Genomic DNA, 26,565 nt, shown 5'->3' with positions numbered 1-26,565 from the left:
ATCTTGTGACCCCCCATAGAATAGCCTTGCGATCTCCTTTTGGGTCTGGACCCCCAGTTTGAGAAACACTGGTCTAGAATCACCTGTTTTCTCTTATACTTGGATTGAAAGTTGTAGGGCAGGGACTGTCTTCTTGTTGTTTGCGTGTTCAGTGCCCAGTACAATGTGGTCTTGGTTCTGTGTGCTCCTGCAATACAAACAATAATTAATAAATGATTGTTAGTAAAAAGTATTAGTATACTTAACAAAAAAAAATTCAGTCATGGAGGGTCTTTCAAGGGCTGTATAGTCCATGGCACTGTGCATACAACAGGAGCCTGTAGTTTTTAGGTTGCCTGTGCTTAAAGCTCAGGGGAACACTTTCAAGGATAGTTTAAACTGGCACATTTTGAGTTGGGTAATTTGACTTTGTTAATACTGTTATGGGGATCCTGTTTTAGAGATCTAAAACACAGTGAAGGCCTAAAGGAACTGTATAAAGGAGACAGACACCAGCCATTCTCGAAACATTCTAAATCCTGGAAGATAAGGGAGCGATAACTCATTAATGCAGTCAGCAAAGACAATTCTAGATTTTGTTGTGAACAGTAAATAAAATTATTAGGCTAATTAAATATCTGCGTATTGATAGTGAGGCAATTCCATAACTGCTTTAAAGTGCTTCGTTATTCAATTTAAAATTAGGAGCCCAGTTAATTGTGTTTTTCTAGCATTGAACATGCAGAACAGCTTTAATAAGGGAGTTGTAACATTTGGAGACTAATTTGTTTTACAGTACAGGCTATGTAAAGTTCTTCACTGTCAAGGAGAATGAGTTTAGAGCATTAGAATTTAAAAACATTGGAGTCAAAATGAAGGAAGTGCTTTAATGTAAGGAAATTCTACTTTTGAAGCAAAAAATGCATTGCATTTTTCAGAAACCTATATTTAGGGTTTTTTTAAAAAGGGGATTAATCAGTTGTATTCTGCAGTTAAATCCCTCTGCTGGAGAAATAAATAACATTCGGGGAAAGGTAAAGAACACTTTTTAAAAGCATATTTTAACAACAAATGTTAAATCCTTTTATTTTTCCTCTTCTACTGCCATCCAACACTTTGCCGGAATAGACTCATTGAATTAGCTGAGTTGCCTTGCAGTCTTCTGTAATACCGTATTTCAAAATGTCAGTCTTTTAGTCAACATAATCTACACTTTTGTCATCTTTAGTGTTTCTTAACAAATGGCTGACAAGTGTGTGCGTGCTGGGAAAGAACATGATTTTCCTTCACCTTCCTTCTCCCTGGGCTGATGATCAGAACATAGATTGTGAGGAAGCTTCGACAAGTAGAAAGGAAGGAAACTGCAGTGTAATTTATTTATTTTAGTTAATATAAAGCTTGGATCTGATGACTTAAAAATAATTTATCATTGTGTAGACTATCAAGACGTTCATTTTAAGTCTCTGATTTAAATTGAGGAAATAAACAGCTAGAGAATCTTGCTTTCAAATGTAACGAGCTAGCTAAGAGGAGGAAAGAGTATTGCATAGTGCCAGGGTCGGCTCCAGGCACCAGCTCAGCAAGCAGGTGCTTGGGGCGGCCAAGGGGAAGGGACGGCACGTCAGGCTCTTCAGCGGCAATTTGGCGGCTGGTCCCTCTTGGAGGGACGGACTCGCTGCCGAAGAAGAAAGCAGCACGGTGGAGCTGCCACCAATCATGATCATGGCTTCCCCTCTCACCCACCCGCCGCTTCGGGTGGCAAAAACCCTGGAGCCAGCCCTGCATGGTGCTTTTACTGTAGCTTGAGTAGACTTGAAGTGTGTAATAGCTGTTCGGTATTGTAAGCTTTATTAATACTGTTGATAGTTTGCATTTCAATGGTGCCTTCCATCTGCAGGTCTCTTTGAAAACATTAGCAAACTAAGCCTAACTTCACCTTTGTGAGGTAGGTATTCTCCACATTTTACAGATGGGAAAACTGAGTCACAAAGAACCTATGTACCACCAAAGGTCATCTAGTGAGTCAGCCACAGAATTGGCAATAGAATCCAGCTCTCCTGACACCCAGTCCTATGATCTTGCCACATGATACAATTTCAGATGACTATCATATAAGAAAGGGATATTTGAGAGTTGTGTTAATGTAAGAGATGGTGGCTTTAAAAAGAGAAGGTATCTGAGTATATTTTTGTAGTATTTCAGATCAGAGTTTTCTCTTCTGCTGGAGATGCATTTTTTTCTGTTTCATTCGGCACTATTTCCTAAGTTTCTTCTGCAATCTGAGCCATGCCTGTGGGGGTAGTTGGAGGTTTCACAGTTGACTCAATGCTGTCTCTGACATAACAGCAGAAAAGGAAATTAAATTGGTCTTCTCAATATAAACTTTTATCATGAAATAAGGGAGAGTCAGTCCAATAAAATTGCTGTTGATAAAGATGATGGAATGTTCTTCACACTGGAATTTTTTTGGATTGAGGGGAGCGGAAATCTGTCAGGAGCATATAAATGGTAGCTTTCAGACAAGGTTGTAATGGAGTGTGGGAAATGGTGCATTTTGACTGCTATAAGGCAGAAAAAACTAAGATTCATGTTTCAATGTGTTAATTTTTAAAAATGAATAGTTTTACAGTGAGTCTGAGGCAGCACTAACAGCTGGCTAATTTACAGCACTATGTTTTTTCATTAGGAGAGGGCAGCTCTTTACAGAGAACCTAACCCCGTACTAAGACCATAAATGTTAGATGTAAAATGAAATGATCTAGTACATGCCAGTAGCCCAGAAAACATACATATGCAGCTTTGACTCATCTCCCCACCCCCTTTTTTTTTGGCCAGAGGCTTTAAATTTATTAAATTCCAATTTGCTGCCTTTATGGCCCAGCAATATTGCTTCGTGCTCAGAAATTCTGAGTTTAAGTTTTGGGTGGTATTTCTTATTCCTGGGGTTGATTGGGAAGTTGTACATTTCTACCTGAGGTGGGGATTTGATAGGAGTAGGCAATGCTGCTGCAGGACAGATAATTGCCTCTGTCGATGAATGAGAAACGATGCTCCCAGTTTCAGAAACAGCTGCATCCACTTGTACTAGGAGGGGGATGCTGTCTATGGGAAAGAGATGGTAACATCTCTGCTGGAGCTAGAGCTAGTCCAATTTTTTTGAACTTTTGAGATTTCAATGAAATTTAAAGTTTAATTTTCATTGGGGGTGAGGAGATGGAACACAAACATTCCCTTGAAAATTTTGCAGTTTTTTTGTCACCCATGGAACTGATTTGAATTTTTTTTGATATTCAGAAATGGTGTTGAAGTTTTGACATTTTTTCAAAAATTCAAAAATCAGTAAACATATTATGAAAAATTCCTGTTTTCCATTTTTTTACAGCTTTTTTTTCAACCAGCTCTAGTTGGAGGGTGATTGATATCAGGCAGTGCAATTTCAGGAAGTGGGTGCCTGGTGCATAAGAATTAGCATAAAAGGGCAAAACCAGTATCCAGAAAGCTGTTGAAAATCCAGCAACTCTGTGCACAAGTTTTATGTAGAACTTTTGTTTACAATGAACTGATAAATTGATTTTAACTTTTAGCTGTCCCAGTGATGCAACTCTCACAATGTGATGCTGCTTCTTGGAAAGCTAGGATCTCCTGTGAATAGTTCCCATTATTGAACAATGCAAGATGGATGTGACGTACTTGGCCTCTTGGGGTATGTCTACATTGCAATTAAAAACCTGTTCCAGCTGACTTGGGCTTGGGCTAAGGGACTGTTTAATTGCAATGTAGATGTTTGGACTTGGGCTGGAGACCAGGCTCTAGGACTGTGCAAGATGGGAGGGTCCCAGAGCTCAGGCATCCTTAGTCCAAACCCTGCGAGCCTTCACGAGCTGGCACGGGCCAACCATGGATTTTAACTGTAGTGTAGATATACCCTGGGAGGGGTGGAAGACTCTGAACGCTTCCCAACTCTAGAGGGGAAACTCTTTGCTAGACCCTCCCATCATGGAAAACTCAGCATGGCGAGATTGTGTTTGGATGTTTTAAAATATATTTGTTGGTATTTTTATGTCTTTGTCAAGAGGAAAAACACTCTTATAAGATACCTTTGCACTGTTTTCTCTTATTTATAGCGACGGAATGGAGAAGATATTCCAGTCGCCCAAACTAAAAATATCAATCACAGAAGATTTGCTGCTACCTTCAAGTTGCAAGAGGTGACAAAAACCGATCAGGATTTATATCGCTGTGTAACTCAGTCAGAGAGAGGCTCTGGAGTGTCCAATTTTGCTCAGCTTATTGTGAGAGGTAAAGTTGCAAATGTTTTCATTTTATGAAATTAAATACTCTGAACACCTGTGCATCATATTTACATTTTTATTTAGCCACAATAAAATTACCGAAATCCTCAGAAAATAAAACTAAGGAATGTGGCTGTAAAGTTTTGTCAGCCTCGTTTCTGACATGTGCTTTCCATAGAATGGGATTCTATAAAAAGTCCTAATAATGCAGTGCTTGTAAAATACCATATTCCTTTCCACTGTCTTCTAGATAATACTGGTTGAGGTGAATACTGATAAACATTTAACAAATAATTTTACAGATATGAAAGTATCTACTGTAATAAGTTAAGTTTTACTTCTTCATGTTTTTGCCTTAGGCAGCCTAGTGGTACAGAAAATAGTAGATTTCTCTGTGGCCGGAGAGACGCAGGTATATAAAAATTTCCTCAATTGTTCACCTGTCTGAGCGCTATGTGCTTTTATGGAGATTTTGCTCTCAGCCTGTTTGTGGGGTAGGGGAGAAGCAATGGTGTATTTGCTCAACCCCCATCTCAGAATACTTTAAATGAATTTCAGTCCACTGAGAAGCATGGCAGCCTGCTGCAATGCAACCATGACTTATGCTTGAGGAGTGGGAGGGTTATGTTTTAATTAAGCTTGATGGCTCAGAAAGAAGGGTGTGAAATTTTTCTGTTTCAGTTGGCCTTTTCTGACCCTGTTTCCTGACTTCAGGTGACCTTGTTGGTTTACTTGCGCTTAGGAAGTCTGGCAGTGTCTTAGAGTTTGAGATTTGGGGTGGTGGGGGATAAGGAGGCACTTGGTCTAGTCGTGAGAACACAGGACTGAGATTCAAGACTACTCAGTTCAGTTCCCAGCTTTGCAATTCACTTGCTATGTGGTCTGGGGCAAGTCTTTTAACCTCTTTGTGGCTATCTTTACTCAACTGTTCAATTACCTACTCACACATTTGCAGTGAGGCTTAATTAATATTTTTGTAATGTGCTTTGAGACTCCCAGGTGAAAGGTGATTGACAAGTGCAAAATATTATTATTACAAAAAACATCATTAATTGGGCCCTGCCACTTCCTTGCTGAACAGCCATCGGCTTTGGTAATGTTACCTGCTGTTTTGTGCAGTAATTAGTCATATTGTTTCTTCTAGTGGATCACTATATAATTTCCTTTTTAATGTGATAAAATTAGTCCTGTTGCAACATGAAAACTAATTTTTTGATATAACTAAGAAACTAAAACATTCAGACATTTGCCCAAGAAATGACTGATGTTTTTTAGTTCTTTCCAGTGCAAGAAAATAGTAAAGTAAAATAGTTTTTAAAAAGTTTTGGAAAATTCAAGTTAAAATATTGAAGTCCAGAGTAAAACTCAGCTTTATGACCTAATCTTAGCTTGATGGCAAGTAGCAATCTAGTCAGTACAGATATTTTATATATAGAGATTCTATTATTTTAAAAGTAAATTTTTTTAAAAAGTATATATTGCACATTCTAGAGTTAGAAGCTGAAGAATGTTAGCTATTTTATTCTATTTTAGTTAAATTTCTTTAATTGCTCTAACAGTTTTTCTATCAATGCATTGGTCTATTGGACATCAGAATAAAAAATGAGTGTCTAGGATTTGTTGCTCACTGTTATATTTGAAAAACAATATACTATAATATATTTTCTTGTTTGTCTGGATAACCACCAAATAAATCTTGTTAGCCAAAAACATACCCTTGGGGGTCAGCTACCCTGGTGTTAAAACTGTGCTGAAAATTAACCATAATGACAGGTCCTATATCTCAGTGGCACTTTAAAGCTGACATCCTGCTACATGGATACAAAAGACGGTAATTTTAAAGGAAATTTTTGGGCCACTGATATGAATTACCTTTAATAAGAGCTGGCATAGTATTGCCCATTGTCAAAGATGACCCAGGGGTAAGAGTTTATTAGTGCATTTCCTCCTAAACCGAAAGTGACAGGGCTTGCTTAGGGCCTTTTTGTTGCTGTTTGTAACAAATGAAAATTTCACTGTGGAATTCTCATGCTGAAGAGTATTGATCTATGTGTTCTCACAGCCAGAGGAAAAAAAATACGGTGAAACACAATTTACTTTGTCATGACTTTAGGATTGCTTCCAGATCATTCTGAGTAATGATAATGTCTTCAGCTTGTAGAAGCCAAACTTTATTGACAACACTGGTTATTAGCGAGCGAGAGATGAACAGCATCTGTTGCTCAGTGCATCAAAATTTTGGGGGGTATGTGTGTGTATATATATATATATGTATAGATAGATACTGTATATGTGTGTAGAATACATACTTTAATATAGATGTGTAAACAAGGTGCAGTTTACTACTCAGCAAGGTATTTTAATATTGATAATGAAAATTCCAATTTTATAACTTATTTTATGCAAATCACCATCTAATTATTCTTACAAGGAAATCATCTCTAGACTTTATTACCAGATTTTTTTTGGCACCCCTTTCAAAGATCCGCTGAGAAATTCCTTGGCTGTTTCATTTCACTTTCATTAAGTTTTGTTTCACAAGAAAGACCAGTATAGTGTTTTCAATTCAATTACAACATTTTACCAGAGGTATTTCCAGTCAATAATTTAATGTTGAAACCTTTACTTTGAGTTGTGCTTCAGCTCTCAGCTCAGTAGCTGTGTTGTATTGATTTTAATTGGTTTCTGTGGCACAGCTGTCAGTCTTGTGTATTTTCCTTCTACAAGAGGCTGTGTACAATTTCAGACAATAAACTTACCTAACTGAAAATGTCCCCCAGTCCCATCTTCCACTTCCACTTTCATTTGTTCTCTGGTAAAATGGCCAGTGCCCAGAAGACAATATGCAGCCCTGTGCAGATCCCTGTTTTTGGGGGGTTGAGTGTAATATGGAGTAGGAGAGGGGAGAGAGCTATGAAATCTGAATGCTAGCTAGGGTGACCAGATGTCCCGATTTTATAAGGACAGTCCCGATTTTTGGGTCTTTTTCTTATATAGGCTCCTATTGCCCCCCACCCCCGACCTGATTTTTCACATTTGTGATCTGGTCACCATAATGCTAGCAAGTGGGGAGATTAGCTCCTTTTTTCCTCACTACAAAGCATATGGGTGAACAGTGAGGCTGAACCATAGGCTTGCATTGTTCTGGTTTTCACAAATAATGCACCTGAGTATCATGGTTTCTCTAGAATATTTCACATAGTATTTCTCAATTTGCTTTCATTTAAACTAGCTACATATCATTCAGCAGGTTGAGTATGCAAAATTTCTGGAGCATTATTAGATGTCGCAAGATAAACAGGATTCACAATATCCTTATTTCACACAATGGTTCTTGCATAGGTTACTTTGAAGAAAATGTTGATTAGTGTGAATCTGCTAGTTATGGAAGAGAAAATTTATCAGGGGAATACATATGTCCAGCTGCAACATTTTAAACTGATCTATAAATAGTTCCATCATTTGTCTGAAAGAGATTTGATGATTTTATTGAAACATTTTTAATTGCAACTTTTACTGAAGTCCTATCCTTTGTCACATGTATAGAAGTTGTTTGTTTGTTTTTTAATGGCAAGAGTTTAGTCGATTTTTTTTCCTTTCTTTTCTCTGTTCTGTCATCCTAAATTGAGATTACTAAGGGAAGTCGAAATGAGCGGCTTACTTCTTGTTTCATAGCTCCAGTGTGCAGTGATGTTAACCTCCCTAGCACCCACAAGTTAGGGACATTACAAATATAGACTGCTTTCCTCAGGATGTTCGTTGTATTCCGACCACCTCAAAACCACTCTTTTAGAAGTCAGAACAAAGTGAATTCCTGTTTCATTGGTTTGTTTTTCATATCAATAAAGATTAAGTTCTTCCATCAACTTGTTTCGGCTCAGAAAGGGGACTTCACTCCCATCTTACTAAAGGGGGAGTGATAAAGTGGTTTGAATATCTCTCTCTGAGTGAGCCTAATGGATGTTTCTCTTAAGTGTGTGGATTTCTTCCCCTACACTTGCAACTCAGGTGAATTAAAGAGGAGGTTTGGTCACTTATATAGCAGAATTTACTCCACAGTTCAGCTCAAAGGAATCTAGTTTCCTGTTGTTGTGGCGGATTATTTCTCTAGTGTCTTTCAGGCATGATGTCTTCCTAAGTAACTGTCTAGGAATAAATTGAGACAACCAGTGGTCAGCTACTGATAAATGTCTGACAGAACCCTAGAACTCAAGGGCACCATTGTGGGAGAGTGGGTCTGTGAGTCTGGGCCTTGACTAACCTTTTGGTTAGGGAAAGTGTGTTTCACCCTTAGCCAAACTGATGTTTATGGAATGAACCCTTAAACATTTACAGTAATTTTTTCCCCAAAGGTTCACTGCACTGTATATGTTCATGCTAACTGGAATTGAAATGTGTATGTTGCCTTGTTGAACAATGTGAAACTTCTATTCATTTTCATTATAACAGGATTCCTTATGAGCAGGTTCCACTATATTTGTATCCAAAACTTGGATCATTTAAAAAAAAAAGTTACCTTATTTCCTAGGCCACGGAACTAGAGCTTGTCTTGTAATTTTATATATTGAATTGTTGGTGTTTAGAACAGCCATGGCTGAAGGAAGGATGTCTGGATAATTCTGCCAGAAGGGAGATTGGATATATGCATTGGATTTTAGTCTCCAAAGGCAATACGTTTCAGATAAGATTTTATATGGAGAAATCTTTTAGTGGTGTGAAAACACTGTATTAGATTTCCCATTTGGGGCTGTGCTTATCTCCTAGGAACTGCACCATAATCTTTATTATGGTGAAAACAAGAGTCCAACTGTAAGATAGTTTTGTCCTTCTTACCTGAAATCCCTTTAGGGATTTTATCTAAGAAACCAGTTGTTAAAATAATGCCTCTGATGAAGCTAACACAGCTTAATGATGGGACTGGCATCTGGAAAATACTTCTCCTGGGAATTTTTCTTTTCTCACTAGAAGTGTCTGCATTTCTTCCATGTAGGAAAGATTCACATCCACACTGGAAAGTTAACTAGTGCCCAGTTTATCTGGGGAATATATTAAATCTCTGAATATGTCATTCTTTGTGTCCTAATTCTTGCCACCTGGTCTTTGTTAAGCACATTGGTAAGTTTGAAAATATTCAATCTGATTTCATGAAGAGTACTAGGTGACAGATTGAGGAAAAGACCTGAAGTGGCCTAAATGATGTTAATATACCCCCTGCTTGCAGTGGAATTAACTCCTTTAATACCAGATTGGTGCATAGAACTATGGTTCTGTTCCTCAGTGTTAAACTAGAAAAACCTCGAGCTGTCTGCTCCCGCAATAACAGTTTATTATCTAACTAAATGAGGAGGGATGTGATTCAAAGATTTAAGTCCAGACACTTCAAGACATGGCTGTTTGCATCTAAAACCACAAACTACTCTGTATTTTACATCCTAGAGGACAGGAACAACACTTCAGATGGACAAATCAACTTTATAGTGATATCCAAATTCGCTGTCCAGAAGAGGTAGCGTGGTTGAGTGCCTAGAGCATTGAAGTGAGACTTAGGAGAACTGATTAGTCAGTGACCTTAGGCAAGTCTGTTTGTTTGCCCTTCTATCTCTTCTCTCTTTTTTCTAGTTTGACTGTAAGCTCTTCAGGGCAGGGATTGCATCTTATGTGTATGTGCACTGCCTAGCAATTGGGTCTGTCTTAATTGGGGCCTTTAGCTGTTAGTATAGTAAATTATAAAGCCAGACATTTCTGCAGAATTTAAGCTTAAGTCTGCAGACAACTCTAGTGCATTTGCTGCCACTTACAGCTTCCTCCAAAGCAGCCACAGAGTGAGGTCAGCAAGAATCATGCCAATTTTATTGGTGCTTTTCAGTTCCTGGTGAACTCCAGTGCAGTTGTTGAGTCACACCAATTTCTCATTGTTGCTGCTTTTGGAATCAGGAGGAAGACCAAAAAATGGAGCCAAGAGGAAGGGTATATTACCAGGGACCAGGGCCGGTGCAAGGAAGTTTCATGCCCTAGGCGAAACTTCCACCTTGCACCCCCCACCCAGCTAACCCCTCTCCGCCCCGTCCCCCCATGGCAGCTAACCCCGCCTGGGGAGACTCCCCCCCCCCCCGCCACGGCAGCTAACCCTGCCTGGGGAGACTTCCCCCCTGTCCCCCCCCCACAGCAGCTAACCCTTCCTGGGGAGACCTCCCCCCGCAGAAGCTAATCCTGCCTGGGTAGCCCGCCCCAGCTCACCTCGGCTCCGCCTCCTCCACTGAGCACGCCGGCGCTGCTCTAATTCTCCTCCCTGCCCAGGCTTGCAGCGCTGATTGGAGGAGACTTAGAGCTGGGCTGTGTGCTCAGCGGAGGAGGCAGAGTGGAGGTAAGCTGGGGCAGGGAGCTGTTCCCCTGTGTCCCCCCCCGTTACTGCGGGCAGCCCTCCCCCCGCGCCCCCCCCCGCGTGCCCCCCACCCAGCTCACCTCCACTCCACCTCCTCGCCTGAGGGGACTTTTAGGCACCCCCAACCACTAGGCGCCCTAGGCGGCCGCCTAGTTTGCCTAAATGGTTGCACCGGCCCTGCCAGGGACTTCCCCTGTTCTCAATGCTCCAATTTGGAGGTAGGCTTTAGAGGGCGAAAGGAAGGAGAGAGGTATTTCTTTCAGCAGCCATAGAGGAGTTTTTGGGAGTGCTTTGTGTTGTTACAGCCCTGGCTGAGCAAATCCTTGTGCACAGTCACCAGGTTGTTGTATTAGACTGAAACTTTAGATCCCACATGCTTTTTAGCTTCCTGAGTCTGAGCTGTTTCCAGACACTGTCTCCAACTCTGGTCCGTCAGGCATACGCCTTGGATACAGACTTCAGACTGCTGGCATCCCTTCTTGGGATATAGAGTCCTGTAGCTCAGTAGCCCTAGAGAGGGCTGGCCTTACCATGAGGCGAACTGAGGTGGCGGCCTCAGATGCCAGACTGGGACGGTGCCACTAGGACCCAGAATGTAGAAAATTGTGTCTGTTGCTGGTGCATATGTATTCTCTCTGCTCTAGATGCACAGAGATGATGGAGTGCTGTGTTGGAGGAAGAAAAGACATAACAGGCAGGAGAAAAGGTGAGAGGGAATAACAGAAAGCAGCAGAAGCTGCAGGGAGAGAGAGGAGGAGGAGGAGCCTCTTATGTATCTCTCTAACATCCCCAGGAGCCTGGACTGATTAACACCAGCTTCTCAGGGAGCTTCCTGATTCCTGCTGCTTCCCTGAACCCACTTGAGGAGAACAGTCAGTCAACTGAAGTAGTAGGAGCCAGTGAGGCCCTTAAGATGCTGATATCTTCCCTCACTCAGGCCCTGCTACCAGCCTGCTTATTTGTCCCCTTCAATTGAGTGTTGAGAGCCACTATAGCTGGCACAGAACAGCAGTCATGAGTGAAAGAAGAAAACACCCCTCTGGGGCAGCATTCAGAAAAAGAAAGAAAGCAAAGGAAGCTTTTCTGTCTATGCAGGAAGGAGCTCTCCTGAGATACATAGACACAAATGTTCACAGTGAGTCTTCCGGCCCCAGTGAGGATGTGAGTGGTGAGGAGATGCCTGATCTTCAAGTTAGTCAGAGTGCAGGTGACCTGGCAGCTACTGCAGCATCCGTATCTCCATCTCAAATGGATGTAACCCTGCACATTCCTGAAGAAAAGTGTAGATCAGAGAAGAGTGTGGTGGAGGCGCAAGAAACAGCTGCTGCTGAGTTTAGTTCCTTAAGTCTAGATGATCCAGGACTGTGGACCCACTTGAGCAGTAGCTGAGGGACTTCCTTGTACTGCATGGGCCATAGCAGGTGAAAAACTTCATGTTCCCCAAAGACAATGAAAATAGAAGTTTCCATCCAACACATTACTGGCGTGAAATCCCCAGTGGTGACAAAGTGGAGAGGCCATGGCTTATGTACTAAAAAACCCAGAATGCTGTATACTGTTTTTGTTGCAAACTCTTCCAGTCTAATGTTCCAGCCACATTGGGTTCTACAGGAACAAAAGACTGGAAAAACCTGGCTAGAAATCTGGCATGCCATAAGAAGGCAGCAAATCACCAGAGAACATTCCTTACGTGGAAAGAGCTTGAGATGAGACTAAGGTTAAAGGCCACCATAGATGATCAGCATCAAGAGAAGATTGCATCAAAGTCACTTGACTGGCAAAATGTTCTTAAAAGGCTCATTGCCTTTGTGAGAGTGCTTGCTACCCAAAACCTAGCACTGTGTGACACTTCAGATCAGCTGTGTGCGCCAAACAATGGAAATTTGCTTAAAATTGTGGCACTGATGGCTGAGTTTGATGCTGTACTCCAGGAGCATCTAAGAAGAGTCACCACCCAAGAAATGTACACACACCACTACCTTGGAGAAACAATTGAAAATGAGATCATACAGTTACTGGCAACAAAAGTTAAACAGAAGATTGTGGCAGAGCTGAGGTCAGCAAGATATTACTCTGTTATTCAGACTGCACACCTTACATCAGCCATATGGAACAAATGACTTTAATGGTGCGTTTTGTAACAACAACAGAACCTAGTGAAAATGTCCCTGCAATGGTGACTGTCAGAGAGCATTTTCTAGACTTTATTAACATTGATGATACTACAGGAGCCGGTATTGACAAATGTGCTTCTTAAAAAGCTGGAAGATACAGGAATTGTGATAGTTGACATGAGAGGTCAGGGCTACGATAATGGTGCCAACATGAGAGGACAGAACAGAGAAATGCAGACATGGATTTGAGAGTTAAACCCTCGAGCTTTTTTTGTCCCATGCAGTTCTCATTCATTGAACTTGGTGGTCAGTAATGCATCATCAGCTTCTGGTGAGGCTGCTGAATTCTTTAATCTAATTCAAAGCATCTATGTATTTTTCTCTGCATCAACTCATCAATGGCAAATTTTGAAGCAACATCTGGGAACATCCTCTTGACACTGAAACCACTGAGTGGAGTCAAGTGGAAGCGATAAAGCCTATCAAACACCAAATTGGGAAGATAGATGATGCCATAGTTGCCATTATGGAGGATAATGCTATGACAGGAACTGTTTGTGGGAGAACAGTGGCAGAGGGAAATGGAATCACCAGAAACATAACTTCAAATTTCTGTGTGGCTTAGTGTTGTGGCATGACTTAATGTTTGAAATAAATATTGTAAGCAAGAGACTCCAGGGTGTTGACCTTGATATATCTGGAGCAATGGAACAACTGGGCAAAGCAAAGTCATACCTACAGTCTTACCAGTCAGATGAGGGATTTCAAAATGTTCTGAAGCGTGCACAGAAGTTGGCAGAGGAACTTCACACTGAAGCTATTTCCCCACCCATTCAAGAAAGCAAGAATCACCAAAGATGATGACATTTTGATTATGAGGCATGGGATAATTCTGTAAGAGATTCCGAAAGAACACTTCAAAGTTGAATTATTTAACCAGGTGCTTGATTGTGCAATACAGTCAGTTGAACGTTTCATGCAGCTCAGGGAACACAGCAGTATATTTGGGATGTTGTATGATATTCCAAAACTCCTCACTATACCTGAAGAAGACGTACACCAGCAAGGCAGGGCACTAGAGACAGCGTTAACACATGATGACGTGTGATATTGATGCGAGTGATTTAGGTGATGAACTGAAAGCCCTTTCAAGATACATTTCAGCAGGATCAACTCCAAAGGCTGTTCTGGAATATATGTGAACAAATAAGATGACCACCCTCTTTCCAAATGCTTTTGTTGCTCTGCACGTACTTCTAACACTTCCTGTAACAGTTGCCAGTGGAGAACGCAGCTTCTCCAAGCTGAAGTTAATAAAAACAAACTACGCTCCACAATGACATAGGAGAGGCTGGTTGGCCTTGCAGCCATCTCAATAGAGCATGAGCTGGCCCAGACTGTGGACCTTCAGGAAGCAGTTCAAATCTTTGCAACCAAGAAGGCACAGAAAACACCACTTTGATTATTCAAACAGATAAAAATGCCAGTGTTTACTATGCAGACAAGAAAAGTTACATTTGCTGTTCAGGCATTTGAAAGTTAAGTGTTACTTAAAATTTTTGAACAAGGCAATTGAAGTTTTGTTCTCTTTTATTGGGGTAGGTAGCAGAGCAGTACCATGAGAGGAGTAGAACAGGAAGAAGGCAGAATTGAGACCTTTCAAAGTTTTGGCCGAAGCGAGGAGGCATCGGGGAGTCATTTGAGCTCCCCGCCTCAGGTGCCAAAATCTTGTGGGCCAACCCTGGCCCTACACACCAAGACCACTGGTGACCCCTTCTCTCCCAAGTCTCCCAGTAATTTAGGCCTTTGTGAGTACTTTGGATGATTGTTACTATAACTATCACAAACTCCCCAAGGGTAAAGCAAATAACACAGAGGCTTTGCAAACGCACTTTTAAACACACTTTCTTAAAATATAGAAAATGAGAGAGAGAACTGTGGGAAAAGAGCACAAGAGATGTACAGATCTGTGGGAAATAATCTGCCTGAAACACCCTGCCTCAGTTTCCTCATGCTTCCTGGGAACCTTTTGGGCGGGAGTCCAGGACCTACATCTGCTATCCTGCTGATCAGTCTTCTCTTCTGGTTCTGGTCTCTCTTCGCTGTAAACAGTGTATCCTCTTTAAAAGCAGAGTTTAATACCTTGTCTCTTTCTGTCCTTCCCCTGGGTTTTTTCCATTCTCTAACCCTTTGTAGGATGTGGCTTCTGGCACTCAGCTTTGTTGCAGTGGATGAAAGTCATTAAGAAGTCAATAAATAGTCTTTGGCTGATAGTTTCCATTGTCCTGCTATGGCAAGGTCATCCAATAGCTGCTGGTCCTTAATGTCTCTCCATTCAGGGACAATGATCAGGTACCAGACTCCTTCCCCTTAACACAAGAGAGCTGATGCAAGGATACAGTGAAAAATATAGAGTCACAGAAATGTAGGGCTGGAACGAACGTCAGGAGGTCATCTAGTCCATCCCCCAACACTGAGGAAGAATCAAGTGAACCTACACCATACCTGATAGGTGTTTGTCCAACTGTGATAGTCTATACTGTTATGTTCACCACTTTTACAAGACTATGGTAAATTTTGTACAAAGTATGCCTTGAGGGGTATCATTCAAAACAACATAATCTGCTGAACATTATTGTCCCAGTAAAATATGTATATCAACATTGTATGTAAAGTTACAAAATTCTACTAAATAACATTATTATGACATGCTCCAAGGTTAAGAAAAGCTAGCACAAACCAGTTTTTCAGAGACAAACACACACGGGCACCCCAGCCAGGTGTTGAATAGCTATCACCTACTCAAGCAACCATTCTCCGGCAACGGGAAGGTGTAAACAAGAAATTTACATTTCATCACAGGGATGGTTCAAACCTCAGGTCGACAATGGACTATGTCACTATGACTCAGCAAGGATGTTCTAGCACAAGAAATTGCATTATAAAGACAGGATGAAAGCACTTGACTTCACTTTTCCTCCCATCTCTCTGCTCATGAGATCAATGAATATCTGAAGGATACTGAATTAAGGGGGAGGGGTCCCAGGCTGATAGGAGACCCTGCCTGTGAAATTTACTGCAGCATATAGCATGGAAAACCTGTGCTTTGAATTCTGTCAAGTTAGCCATTAGCTTGCATTTTATCTTTTTATTTCTTTTGTATTCAATCCTGACTTCTATGCGTCATTACTTGTAATCACTTAAAATCTATCTTTCTGTGGTTAATTAACCAAACACACTGGTTTCGATAAAACAATAAGATAAGTTTAAGTGTGTGGAGAAACTCAATTTGGGTTAACAAAGTTGGTGCATATCATTTTCCTTTGATAAATGACGGACTTTCTATGAGCTTGTACTATCAGCAGGGTACTGACCAGTATAAGCGACACATTTCTGGGACAAAGTCAGGGGCTAGAGAACCTGCTAGTGCTTCCCTGTATGTAATGAATGGATGGCCTGCAGAACATTCATGTAACATAGCTGGGAGCGATTTTGCATGCTAACGGCTGTGTGAACAGGCCAGGAGTGGATGTTCTGACAGCAAAGCAGTGTAAAAGGCAACCCAGGCTAGAGAATTAACTGGAAACAGCTTTTCAGAGGTCGTACCTTGGATAATGTCACACCAACTTGTGCTTAAAAACCTTCAAATGATGGGGATTCGACAGCCTCCCATCATTAAAAGTATAAATATGCAGAGAGTTCATAAAATCAAACTAGAATTCATAAGTTCACCTAGATTCATGTTCAAACCATCACACTTGGCAGTTGGAGGTACGGGTTTGACAGGCTGGCCTTTTTTAACCAGGGCACTGCTGTTGTGCTGCTCTTTTCTTTGCCTTCGTTAATTATATTAGTTATACATACTTCCAGTTAATATATTTAGTCCCTTTCTAGCAGGTATCTGATAAGTTTTCCAAGTCCTTGTCTAATCTGGGAGATCTTTGCCTTTCCTCAGAACACCATGGACCCCAGGCTCACCTCTGAGCATGCCAGTTCCTCACTCACAAAGGAAAGATGTACAGGTTCCACCGGAGTCAAGAAGTCTTCTTTATTTTCACATCAGTGCTGCTTTTATGAAATTTCCTTCAAAGGTTCCACCTGGAAAGAAGAGGAGTGCTTGGTAGAATGTGACATGAAGATATTTCCCCTCAAATGTGGAAATATTACCCTTTTAGCTTGTTTTTTTGGAAATGGAGTGGTGTGAAGAGAATCGTGTAGGCTGGAATTTTAAAAGGGCCCAAAGGGGAGTGAGATGCCCAGTTCCCATTGAAGATGCCTGGGAATTGGGTGCCTAACTCCATTACGTTTTAAAAAAAAAATCCCAGCCTTAGTGGTTTTAGACATAATACTTGAAACACCTAGATGCCCTGGAACTGTAAGTCTGAATACTGGCCCGGTTCACTGCATTTTTCATTCTTTGAAGATAGATACATTTACTTCCATGCCATTTGCTGCATGTCTGACTTTAAAGATCCTATGGTACTTTCAGAAAAAAGAAGAGTCTGACAATAGCGTTGCTGGTAAAAACTCATCCTCACCCACTCAAAAACCTCTTCTATCTTCTGTGGTGTGCTGTGCACCATTGTCTGGCTGCTCATTTCATCGCAGCAGTGGTTTCTTTTCAGTGGTGGTAGACAGTTGTAAATCACTTTGAGATTCTTTCAGTGTAAAATGTTGTGCTGTTGTAATGCTGGTATGTGGTTCATACTTCATGTTTTACTGTGACAAGTGCAAGATGCAAGACACATTTTACTGTGCTCTCTTTGGAGCTGGCTTTGTACTTTGAAAAAAAATCTAGATTAATATTCATATTAGGCCAAAGCTAATCTATATACTCCACGATGACATTTTCTTTCTTGCTTCACTCCCTTCCTCCCCTCCCACCTTTTCTGTGTGTGAACAGCTGGGAAGAGGAACTGACAAAAAAGGGTGTATTTCATGAATCCCTTGAAGCATTATCACATGTGGAGAGGATGGCCGAAGGACAGGGACTTGACAGAGATGGAAGAGCCAGCTTTGTAAGGTGTGTGCGGGGGAGAAGGATAAAGCTTTAGAGTGTACTGCTACAGTTTAGTTTGCAACTCCCTGCGGTGTACTTTATACTTCCAGCATGAAGGGTTTGTCTCTGCCCAAAGAGTTGACATCGCAACTCGACAAAAACAGTTAATGAAGAAACGGATAAGCAACGTGATCACGCTTATGTTAGGGCCGTGCTTGGTTTATTTATTTATTTATGTTTTAAATCCATCCCCTTTCTATGCAGCACATTAGGGTTAGTAACATCCTCTTGCTTGAGACCCTTACCCATGTAACTGTAATTCCATAGACTGACCTCTGCCACCCCGACTCACAGACAAGGAGGGGAGAATGTTTAATCTCTGATGCCAAAGTGCTCCAGGGTAATGCTGCAGCAGTTGGAAAACTACTGAAGGCTTTGGGTAGGGGATGCAGTCAATTTAAAAATCACGTCTGCATGAGATTTTTTTTTTTTTTGCCTACAAAATATTACAATTACCATTTAAAATTACTGGATGAGAAAGATTAATGGATCAAATAATTGTTTCTCTCTCTTTCTCACTGTGTATATGAATGTATTCTGTACACTTGGTTTCATTGTTTGCCTATTCAGTTAGTTGTACCTGTTTGAGTGCATTGTTCTCACAACAACAGGAGATAGGGAGAAACACTATCATAAACCGGGAACTGCATTTGTAAAACCACAGAAATTAGCTGGCGGGGCCCACAGGGTGGGTATTTTACATGAAACTACATTTAACTCTACTAGACTTCATGCAAGGGACATCGTCCCCTTATCGCAGTGCTGCCCTATCTAGTCTCCCTTGTACAGTCTAGTTTGTCTGTATGCAGACGGCGGCACCGGCAGCTTCTTTTCTCTCTCCTGCCTCTCTCAGCAGAGCCAGGAAGTGGCAGCCTCTCTGAATTCCCTAAATCCTCTGCCGCTCTGTGGAATCCATGGCAGAATCCTTTTCTCAGGGGCCTTTGGAAAATGGAGGAACCAGGAAACAAGAGGAACTAGAGCACAATAGAGTTAAAAAGACAGTGTAAAAGATGCAAGAGAAGTTGAGTGTCAGAAAAAGGAAGAGAAAAAGATAGAAAGAGAAATTGAAGGGAGAGAGATGGTGGTGATTACACAGGGCAGGTGTGTATCTGGAAAGGTGGAGGAAGGACAGATGCATTTAAGAATTTATTTTAAAGTAGATAATAATGTCTTTAACCAAACTGTTTATTTTTACACCTAATATTGGCTAGTCACTGGTGGCAAAAAGACACAAGTGGACTACTTGAGATCTGAGAGCATGAGACAGTCCAAAAGAAACCCTAGATTGAGAGCCATATTGGCAAAGAAAAGGCATATCCTGCAATTGAATGGTCGGACCCAACCTCTGCTGATGTCTGTGGAGGCTTCTACCATTCTCTTAACCTGTCTCAAAAGGAAAGGTTCAGGATTGTTTGGTAATTAGCCAGATTGTCAGTTTCCAACTATAGTGTTTTTCTTTATTTGAGCAAGAGTCTTATGATTTCTCCTTTGAAGTCAGTCAGTCTCTCCTAAAAGTGATCCACTATATCCACCAATAATAGGCCCAATCCTTCCACCCTTCTCCTACTGGTGTTCACCAACTATAAAAGCATGGGCCTATTTTGCAGGCTGTAGGCTGCAGCTCCCTCCCATCCGTATATTGCATCCCATTCATATACTGCACTGGGCAAAGCTCATCCAGAAGTCCACTTATGTGTAGGTGACTGCCTTTATGGAGCCAGCTAAATTAGTCTGGATGTGAATTATTTTTGTCCTCAAAGATGATGAAAAAACCCTTCACTGCAAGAAGCAGTTTTTTTTCTTTGGGTGCTTGCTCATGTCCATTCCACCCTCTCAGTTCCTTCTTACCGCCCATGACTGTAGCCGGGAACAATCCTTCTTGCTCTTGCAAGGCTTCTTTCCCAGTGGTTTGGACTCTTTTATAGTAGATTGTCTAGTTATTGTAGTTAGTGTATATAGTTCTTAGTGTTAGGGTGTATAGTAGTGTGAATAATTGTCCCTGTCGCCCCAGGGGCTGGGTATGCCCCAGTCACCAGGCTTCAAACCATATGCCTCCTGCAGCAAGCCAATGTCAGTGAGTGACCCACACTCTAGCTGTCTAAAGTGCCTCAAGGAAACTCGCGTTAAAGAGAAGTGCCGGATATTCAGGGGCTTCAGACCGCACACTTAAAAAGACAGAGACATTCGTCTGAAGATCTTATTCATGGAGGCAGCCCTCAGACCAGTCTCAGAGCTGAGCCATTCAAAATTGGTGCTGAACACTTCAGCTTCTGAGCGAAGCACTTCACTGGCACCGTGCTCTTTCGGGCATGGCTCTCAGCCCCTGGTGCCAAGGAAGAAACATAAGAAACAGCGCACCGAGAGAGGGTGCTCTCAGGTGCCAAAGAGGGACAAGCGGGGAATGGCTAGCATAGTGAGACCCACGCTGGGCCACTCATCCTCCCCACAGATACTGTTGGCTCTGGCAGCTCTGCCTAGAACAGGACCTGTCTCAGATTCCTGGGAGCGATTGTGGAACCTCACACCTGTGAGCCCCTTTGACTCTGGAGGCTTTCCAGAAGGCAAAGGATATTATGTCCCTCCCAATTCTGCCGATCCTTCAAGGTGACTGGGGATAGAAGGGATCAAGGGGTAGTGAGCTCCGTCATGGCACTGACCGCTTCAGCACCATCCAGAGGAAGACCCTGCATGGTCCTGATGCAGCAATCTTCGACCCATCGCTGGTCACCAGTTCCCTGGCACTGTGCTGCCATGGTCTTCGAGCGAAGAATCCTCTTCGGAATCCAAGGGGGAATCCTTCGCTCCACCAAAGATATACTGGGACCCAGACTCTGGTACGCACCAGACTTCGGTACCAGCCCGCCCGAACCGGTGCATGGCCACCAGGCCACTGGTCAATGCAGTGGCAGTATTGGAACATCTGGTACCAAGTCCCCCTTCCCAGCACTCAGACTTCATGGTGTCTGAGAAGCGAACCACTGTTTTTTCCCATCAGGGTCAGGTCTGACATAACTCTGAGCCCACCTCCAGGAGAACTGCTTATGAGTCACCTAGAATGGAATGGACAGGAGTAAGCACTCAAAGAAGAAAAAACTGTTTCTAAACTTTCGTAACTGTTCTTCAAGATATGTTGCTCATATCCATTACATGACCTAGTCTCCTACTCCTCTGTCAGAGTTACCGGCAAGAAGGAACTGATAGGGTGCCAAGCCGGCAGTGCCTCTTATACCAGCACATACGTGCGCAGCTCCAGGGAACACTAGAGCCGGTCCTACTGATACCACTGAGGGAAAAATCTCTGGCAACTGTAGACACAGCACACATACATCTATCATGGACTGGACATGAGCAACACATTTTGAAGAACACCAGTTATGAAAGGTTAGTAACCATTTTATCTAGGTGGAGATGACCCATGTTCAGTGAATTCCAGTCTGCTTGGAACAGCTATTTTGCTCTAGTCGCATGGATTTTTATGGTGGAGAGAGAAAATGATACTACCTATTCTGACTTCTTCCCGCACCATCTGATGTTGACAAGGGTATGAACAGGGCTTCACCATCATTGACTGTCATGCAGTTTTCCAGAATGAATACCTTTTTCAGAATGAATAACTTACTTTTTTTTTTTTAAAAAAAGAAGGATAGGTTGTTAACGATCACTCAACCCCCAACCTAGAGGACCAGTGGACTGCTTTTCATCTGGTCCCTACCTTTTGACCTGTCTGGCTTGGGTGGCCCCACCAAGAGTTAAAATTCTCGCTCACAGGGTCACTGGAACATGCAAACCTACCCACTGCATCAAGGTGCAGCTCCCAGGGTGACCCTCCAGGATTGGCCTGGAGTCTCCAGGAATTAAAGACTAATATTTAATTAAATATTTGTCATGCGAGGAAACCTCTGGGAATATGTCCAACCAAAACTGGTAACCCTCTCCCAGGAAGAGATACCAAATATGTAAAATCAAGTATCAATAACTTATCTAAACTTTTAAAAAATGGCACTTTTTAATGCAATACTTATGGATGTCTGTTATATTCATTTCACGTGACACTTAAGAAGCATGGCAAGCTGTGATAAAGTTGGCAGAGTTGAAATAAAGGAATGCTGCCATTGTGGCATAGGGACCATGGCTTGAACTAGTACGGATCATGGTTTTGCGCTCCACTCTCTGAAGTAGATAGAATGAATTTAAGCAACTTCTCAAGAGATTTGAAGTTGATTTAGACAAGACAGTCCAACGCACAAGTGTAGAAAATCTGAGTTGAAGAACTTTCTTCACACTGTTGTATTCCCCCAGAATAAGCTGGTGTTTTTTTTTTTAATTTTAAAAGAAATCTGTAAGCCATCCAGTTGTAAAGAGATTCTATTCTGTGTTCAAGAATATATAAAAAGAGAGCGAAGACTGGGCAGTATTCAGGGTTTCTTGCTTCTTCCACATATGCTGTCCTCTTTCTGCAAACACTTCCTGAAAGTAGAGTTCTCTAAATTCATAGACATTTATACTGTAAGCACACTGTTCTGTTGTAGTGTCCCATTCTGGGAAACTATATGTGGTAACAGATTCCAATGTGTACCTCACTGCTGTGTTCTCTAGTGGTCTACAATTACCCAATTTAAGCCACATAAAATGTACCCAGATACCCTGATGTTGGTTGCCTAATGACTGTTTGTAATTTAAAATGAAATCTATCACTTTCTCATCCAGCTTCATCAGGTGCTAACTTCAAAGTTGATTTTACTTGTGACAGTTGAACTGCTAGCATCATTAAACACTGAAAACCTGGTTTGAAATTTTGAAATGTAATTATTTATGATTAGCTGAATCTTTGTTTTGCTTTAGACTCTGAGGGATCCAATGCAAACTTCCCCTATCCCACCCAGTAAAAGAAATAGCACAAAAAGGTTGTATGGTGGCAGGCAGCAATGTCCAGTTAAAAATAATAATAATAATAAAAAAATCATATATGCTTGAGCTGTTGCTTTTAGGCTCACAACTCTCCCATTTGACTGGTGTATTATTTATTCCAATCTGTATTTTAGACAGTCAATACAAAACAAAAAATAGTTGACAAGTAGTGAAATTTTTTCACTGGAATGAGGGATGCCTGCCAACACTTTCTTTTTCCCCAGTAGATTTCAGTTATCCTTCCAATCTCTTCTTTAAATATATTTTCATTTAAATAAATGGTTCACTTGAGAACAGCAGCTGAGAATGTTCTGTTTCAGTCTGAATACCACTCAAAGCAGGGAGAAAATTTTTAAGAATATTTACTTAAAGGTAGACAAAGGGCTCTTGCCAGCCATTATTTTCTTGCTGCAGAAAACAAAACAAATACACCACCAGGTTTGACATCTCTGTGTATTGTGTAGGGTTGTTAAAGTGTGCTGATAACTGGATTGGCTGATGCATGGTAATAATGAAAAGGAAGGCATTTGGAATTCAGCATAGATGGCAGAAAACGCAAGATGTCAGAGAAGCTATATATTAAAGAGAATTTGAATTGGAAACTGAATCCCAACGTGCCACTGGGGGCATTTTGATCATTTTGATTTATTAAACTTTTATAACTGCATTCAGATGAAGCCGAATTAAAACACTTAGTCTTGGGTGGTTTATGGTACACAAGCCATCATGCTATTGAAGTCTTGCCATGAAGGTTGTTTTAATGATCAATGTAGACTTAATCTAAGTTTCTTTTTGAATGTAGAATACATCTGCGCTTGAAAATACATTTAATATAATAGTGTTGTAGTACTGAATCATGAAAAGTAATGTGCAGTCTAACAATCTGACATTCATTTCATTTTGCATTTGAGCTATTTTTATATTTATGTGTGTGTGTGTGTATACACACCAATTTTATACATATATTGCATGCACCCATACTGCACTGCTACAATTTAATTGTAATATGTATACACACACACACACCAATTTTATATTGATATATTTCCATGCATTTTTATATAGCTATCCATTCATAAAAAAATATTTTATAACAATACTTCACGAAAAGGGTGATTTCCTAAAAGGTATCAGAATCCTGGATATTACTGCTGTTTTTGATCATTTTTCTGCTTCAGCAGCTACAGATAGTCTTTCTGAACACTGGCTCTGCAATAAAAAGAAATCAATTACTATTAGAGTGGCACTGTGGGTTAAAGGCATTACAAGTTCACACTCAGTTTTGCAGCAGGGAGATGATACTTAGCTGTGAATTGGGAATGATGCAAAAGATGGATGAGACAGAGTTCAAGGAGCAGTAATGTGAGGGTCCAGTGCTATCATTCCAAGCTGTCTCAGCAACATGATGGATGGTTTGGTGGCAAGAAGCAATAATATTAGATGATGAAAGATTCATCTCCAGATCTTGATCCACTGCACGCAGTCTACCTGTTGGTGCTGTAGTGGCATAATGTTTCTGATTTGTTATGAGGAGCTAAATTACTGTACTTAAGCACCCAAACTGGTATGTAGAATTTAGCAATCCAGATTTTTGGCAGCTGCTAAAGAAACAAGTAGCATATCAAGCTCTCTTGCACATTGTAAATTTAATTACCTCATATTTATGCATAGTAGTTGTTGACAGGATCTTGTAAGCTATGCTAATATGGTAGGTAATTTGTTACCTCCAGAAATCACTTTCCATGTGCCTTTTGATCATTATCATGAAACATGATAAATGATCTAGCCTATGAGGTGTAAATGAAAATGAAATGGATAATTGGATTCTATGTCTAAGTTGTGGCTGGAATAGTAGTTGCAATTATAATTGAATTAATCTAGTTAAAAAATGTGCTTTGCAATGTATCAGTGACCTTTAATCATCTTGGCTTGGTGGTTTTTGAGAATAATTTTGAAGTGACTGCAAAAACTTTACCTAGATTAGTTTGGATAAATTTTTTTCCCCTCCTTAATAGCCTCAAATATTTGATTGCTTAATAATTCAGAGATGTAAACAAAACATGATTATCTCTTAGTGTAGCTGGCAAAAAGAAGGGTATTAATGGGATTATACAGAAAACAGTGAGAAACATAGCCAGTGGGTTTTTGTGATAAAGACTAAGAGAGCTTAGCTTCATGGAGAACAGAAAATTCCTTCCTGCTGAGTTGGTGAGGTTAGCTACTGCTGGGTGAATGAGGATGTGCTGGTTTGCTGGAGAGATTGTCTTTGAAACAGATAGGCAAGTGAGACTAATATTCCTTAGGGGAAGTTGGAGGAGACTTAAGAGGGATGTTGTGAAGGAAACACTTTCATTTTTATTGTCACGTATTCCCACACATTAATATGAATTTGTATTTCAGTAGTACCCAAGGTGCCCAATCAAAGAGGAAGGGATGGACTTGTGAGTAAGGCACTCAATTGGGGCTGAAGTCTGGATAGTTTTCAGCTCTGTCACAGACTTTGGGTATTTCTGCACCACAGCTGGGAAGTGTAATTCCCAGGTTGGGTAGACAGACATGCACTAGCTCCATAGGCACGACTCTGTGGGTGCTCTGGGGCTAGAGCACCCACGGGGGAAAAAATTGCAGGTGCTCTGCACCCACCAGCAGCCAAGCTCCCCTCCCCCCCCGCACACCGCATCCCCGCTCTTCTGCCTACCTCCCAGCACTTCCTGCCAGACCACCGCCAAATGGCTGTTTGGTGGCATAGCAAGCTCTGGGAGGGAGGGGGAGGAGCGGAAATGTGGCTCACTCAGGGGAGGAGGCGGGGAAGAGGCAGGGCCAGGGCGGGGACTTTGGGGAAGGGGTTGGAATGGAGGTGGGGCCTGGGGCATTGGAGGGGGTCGAACACCCACTGGCGGAAGCAGAAGTCAGCGCCTATTACTAGCTCTGACTGAGCTTCCATGATGCCTATGCTGTGTGGCCATAGCAGCATGGGCAGCATCTCGGGCTAGCTGCCTGAGGATGTACCTCAGATGGGTTTGTACTTGGACAGGTAGCCTGGCCTGGTTTTGGAATGCAAACTTGATCAGAGCTAGCATGTCTGTCTGAGTTGAGTGAGGAATTACACCTCCCAGCTGCTACATAGACATACCTTTTGTGTGACCTTTAGCAAGTCACTTAATCTGTCTCAGTTCCTCATCGGTAAAATGGTGATGCTGATATTTCCCTCTTCCCATTCCTTCCTTTCTTTCCCACAAGTCTCATCTACTTAGTTAATGCATTCTTTGGAGTAAGGACTCCTCCTTACTCTGTTTCTGTCATAGTGCCTAGCACAGAGGGCTTCTCATCTCAGTCAGCCCCTCTATGTGTTACAGTAATGCAAATATAATTTTGCTGAATGCTATACTAACACAGTAAGAGAAACTCCAATTACCATTTCCTCTCCCACCCTACTGCAATATGGCAGGCAACCTTTCAGACGCTTGGGTGCAGAAATTCAAAAGCAGGAGCCGACTTTGCAGAATCTCCAAGCTTAGTTATCCCAGGTGCTCCAGGCCCAGGGGAAGCTTGGCATCAAGGACCGACTCTGAGAAACAACATGCAGAAGCCTTAAGTGCTTGAGGTGGAAATTCAGCAGCATGAACAGCAGTTTTGGAAGCTGCAAGCCAGAAATCCTTCGTATTATGTCTGCACCCTCACCCCCAACAGTCTTCCTGAAGTGAAATATGGTATGCAGTTGAAGCAGCTGGTGGGTTAGAGGGATAGGAAAAACCAGTGGTGCGGGACCCTACCCCTTTATCCACAACCCCTTTCACGGTATGCTGGACATACAGCAACTGAGGCCCTTGC

The 26,565-nt window shown here is 41.6% G+C and overlaps 1 protein-coding gene across 20 annotated transcripts in view; it reads left to right on the top strand.

Annotated features, from left to right (window-relative positions):
• Positions 1-26,565, top strand: part of PTPRK (protein tyrosine phosphatase receptor type K) — a 576,479-nt gene that overhangs the window by 292,462 nt on the left and 257,452 nt on the right. For all 20 annotated transcript variants that reach the window (XM_045008691.1, XM_045008692.1, XM_045008693.1 and 17 more), the window contains one exon: positions 4,104-4,278. In XM_045008691.1, the coding sequence (XP_044864626.1) occupies positions 4,104-4,278 (175 nt within the window). The remainder of the gene's footprint in view (positions 1-4,103; positions 4,279-26,565) is intronic.

The sequence above is a fragment of the Mauremys mutica genome, chromosome 3, assembly GCF_020497125.1.
Source record: "Mauremys mutica isolate MM-2020 ecotype Southern chromosome 3, ASM2049712v1, whole genome shotgun sequence".
In the NCBI taxonomy this organism is placed as follows: domain Eukaryota; kingdom Metazoa; phylum Chordata; order Testudines; family Geoemydidae; genus Mauremys; species Mauremys mutica.
Note: the sequence above shows the minus strand (reverse complement) of the source record. Positions and strands in the feature narration are given on the sequence as shown.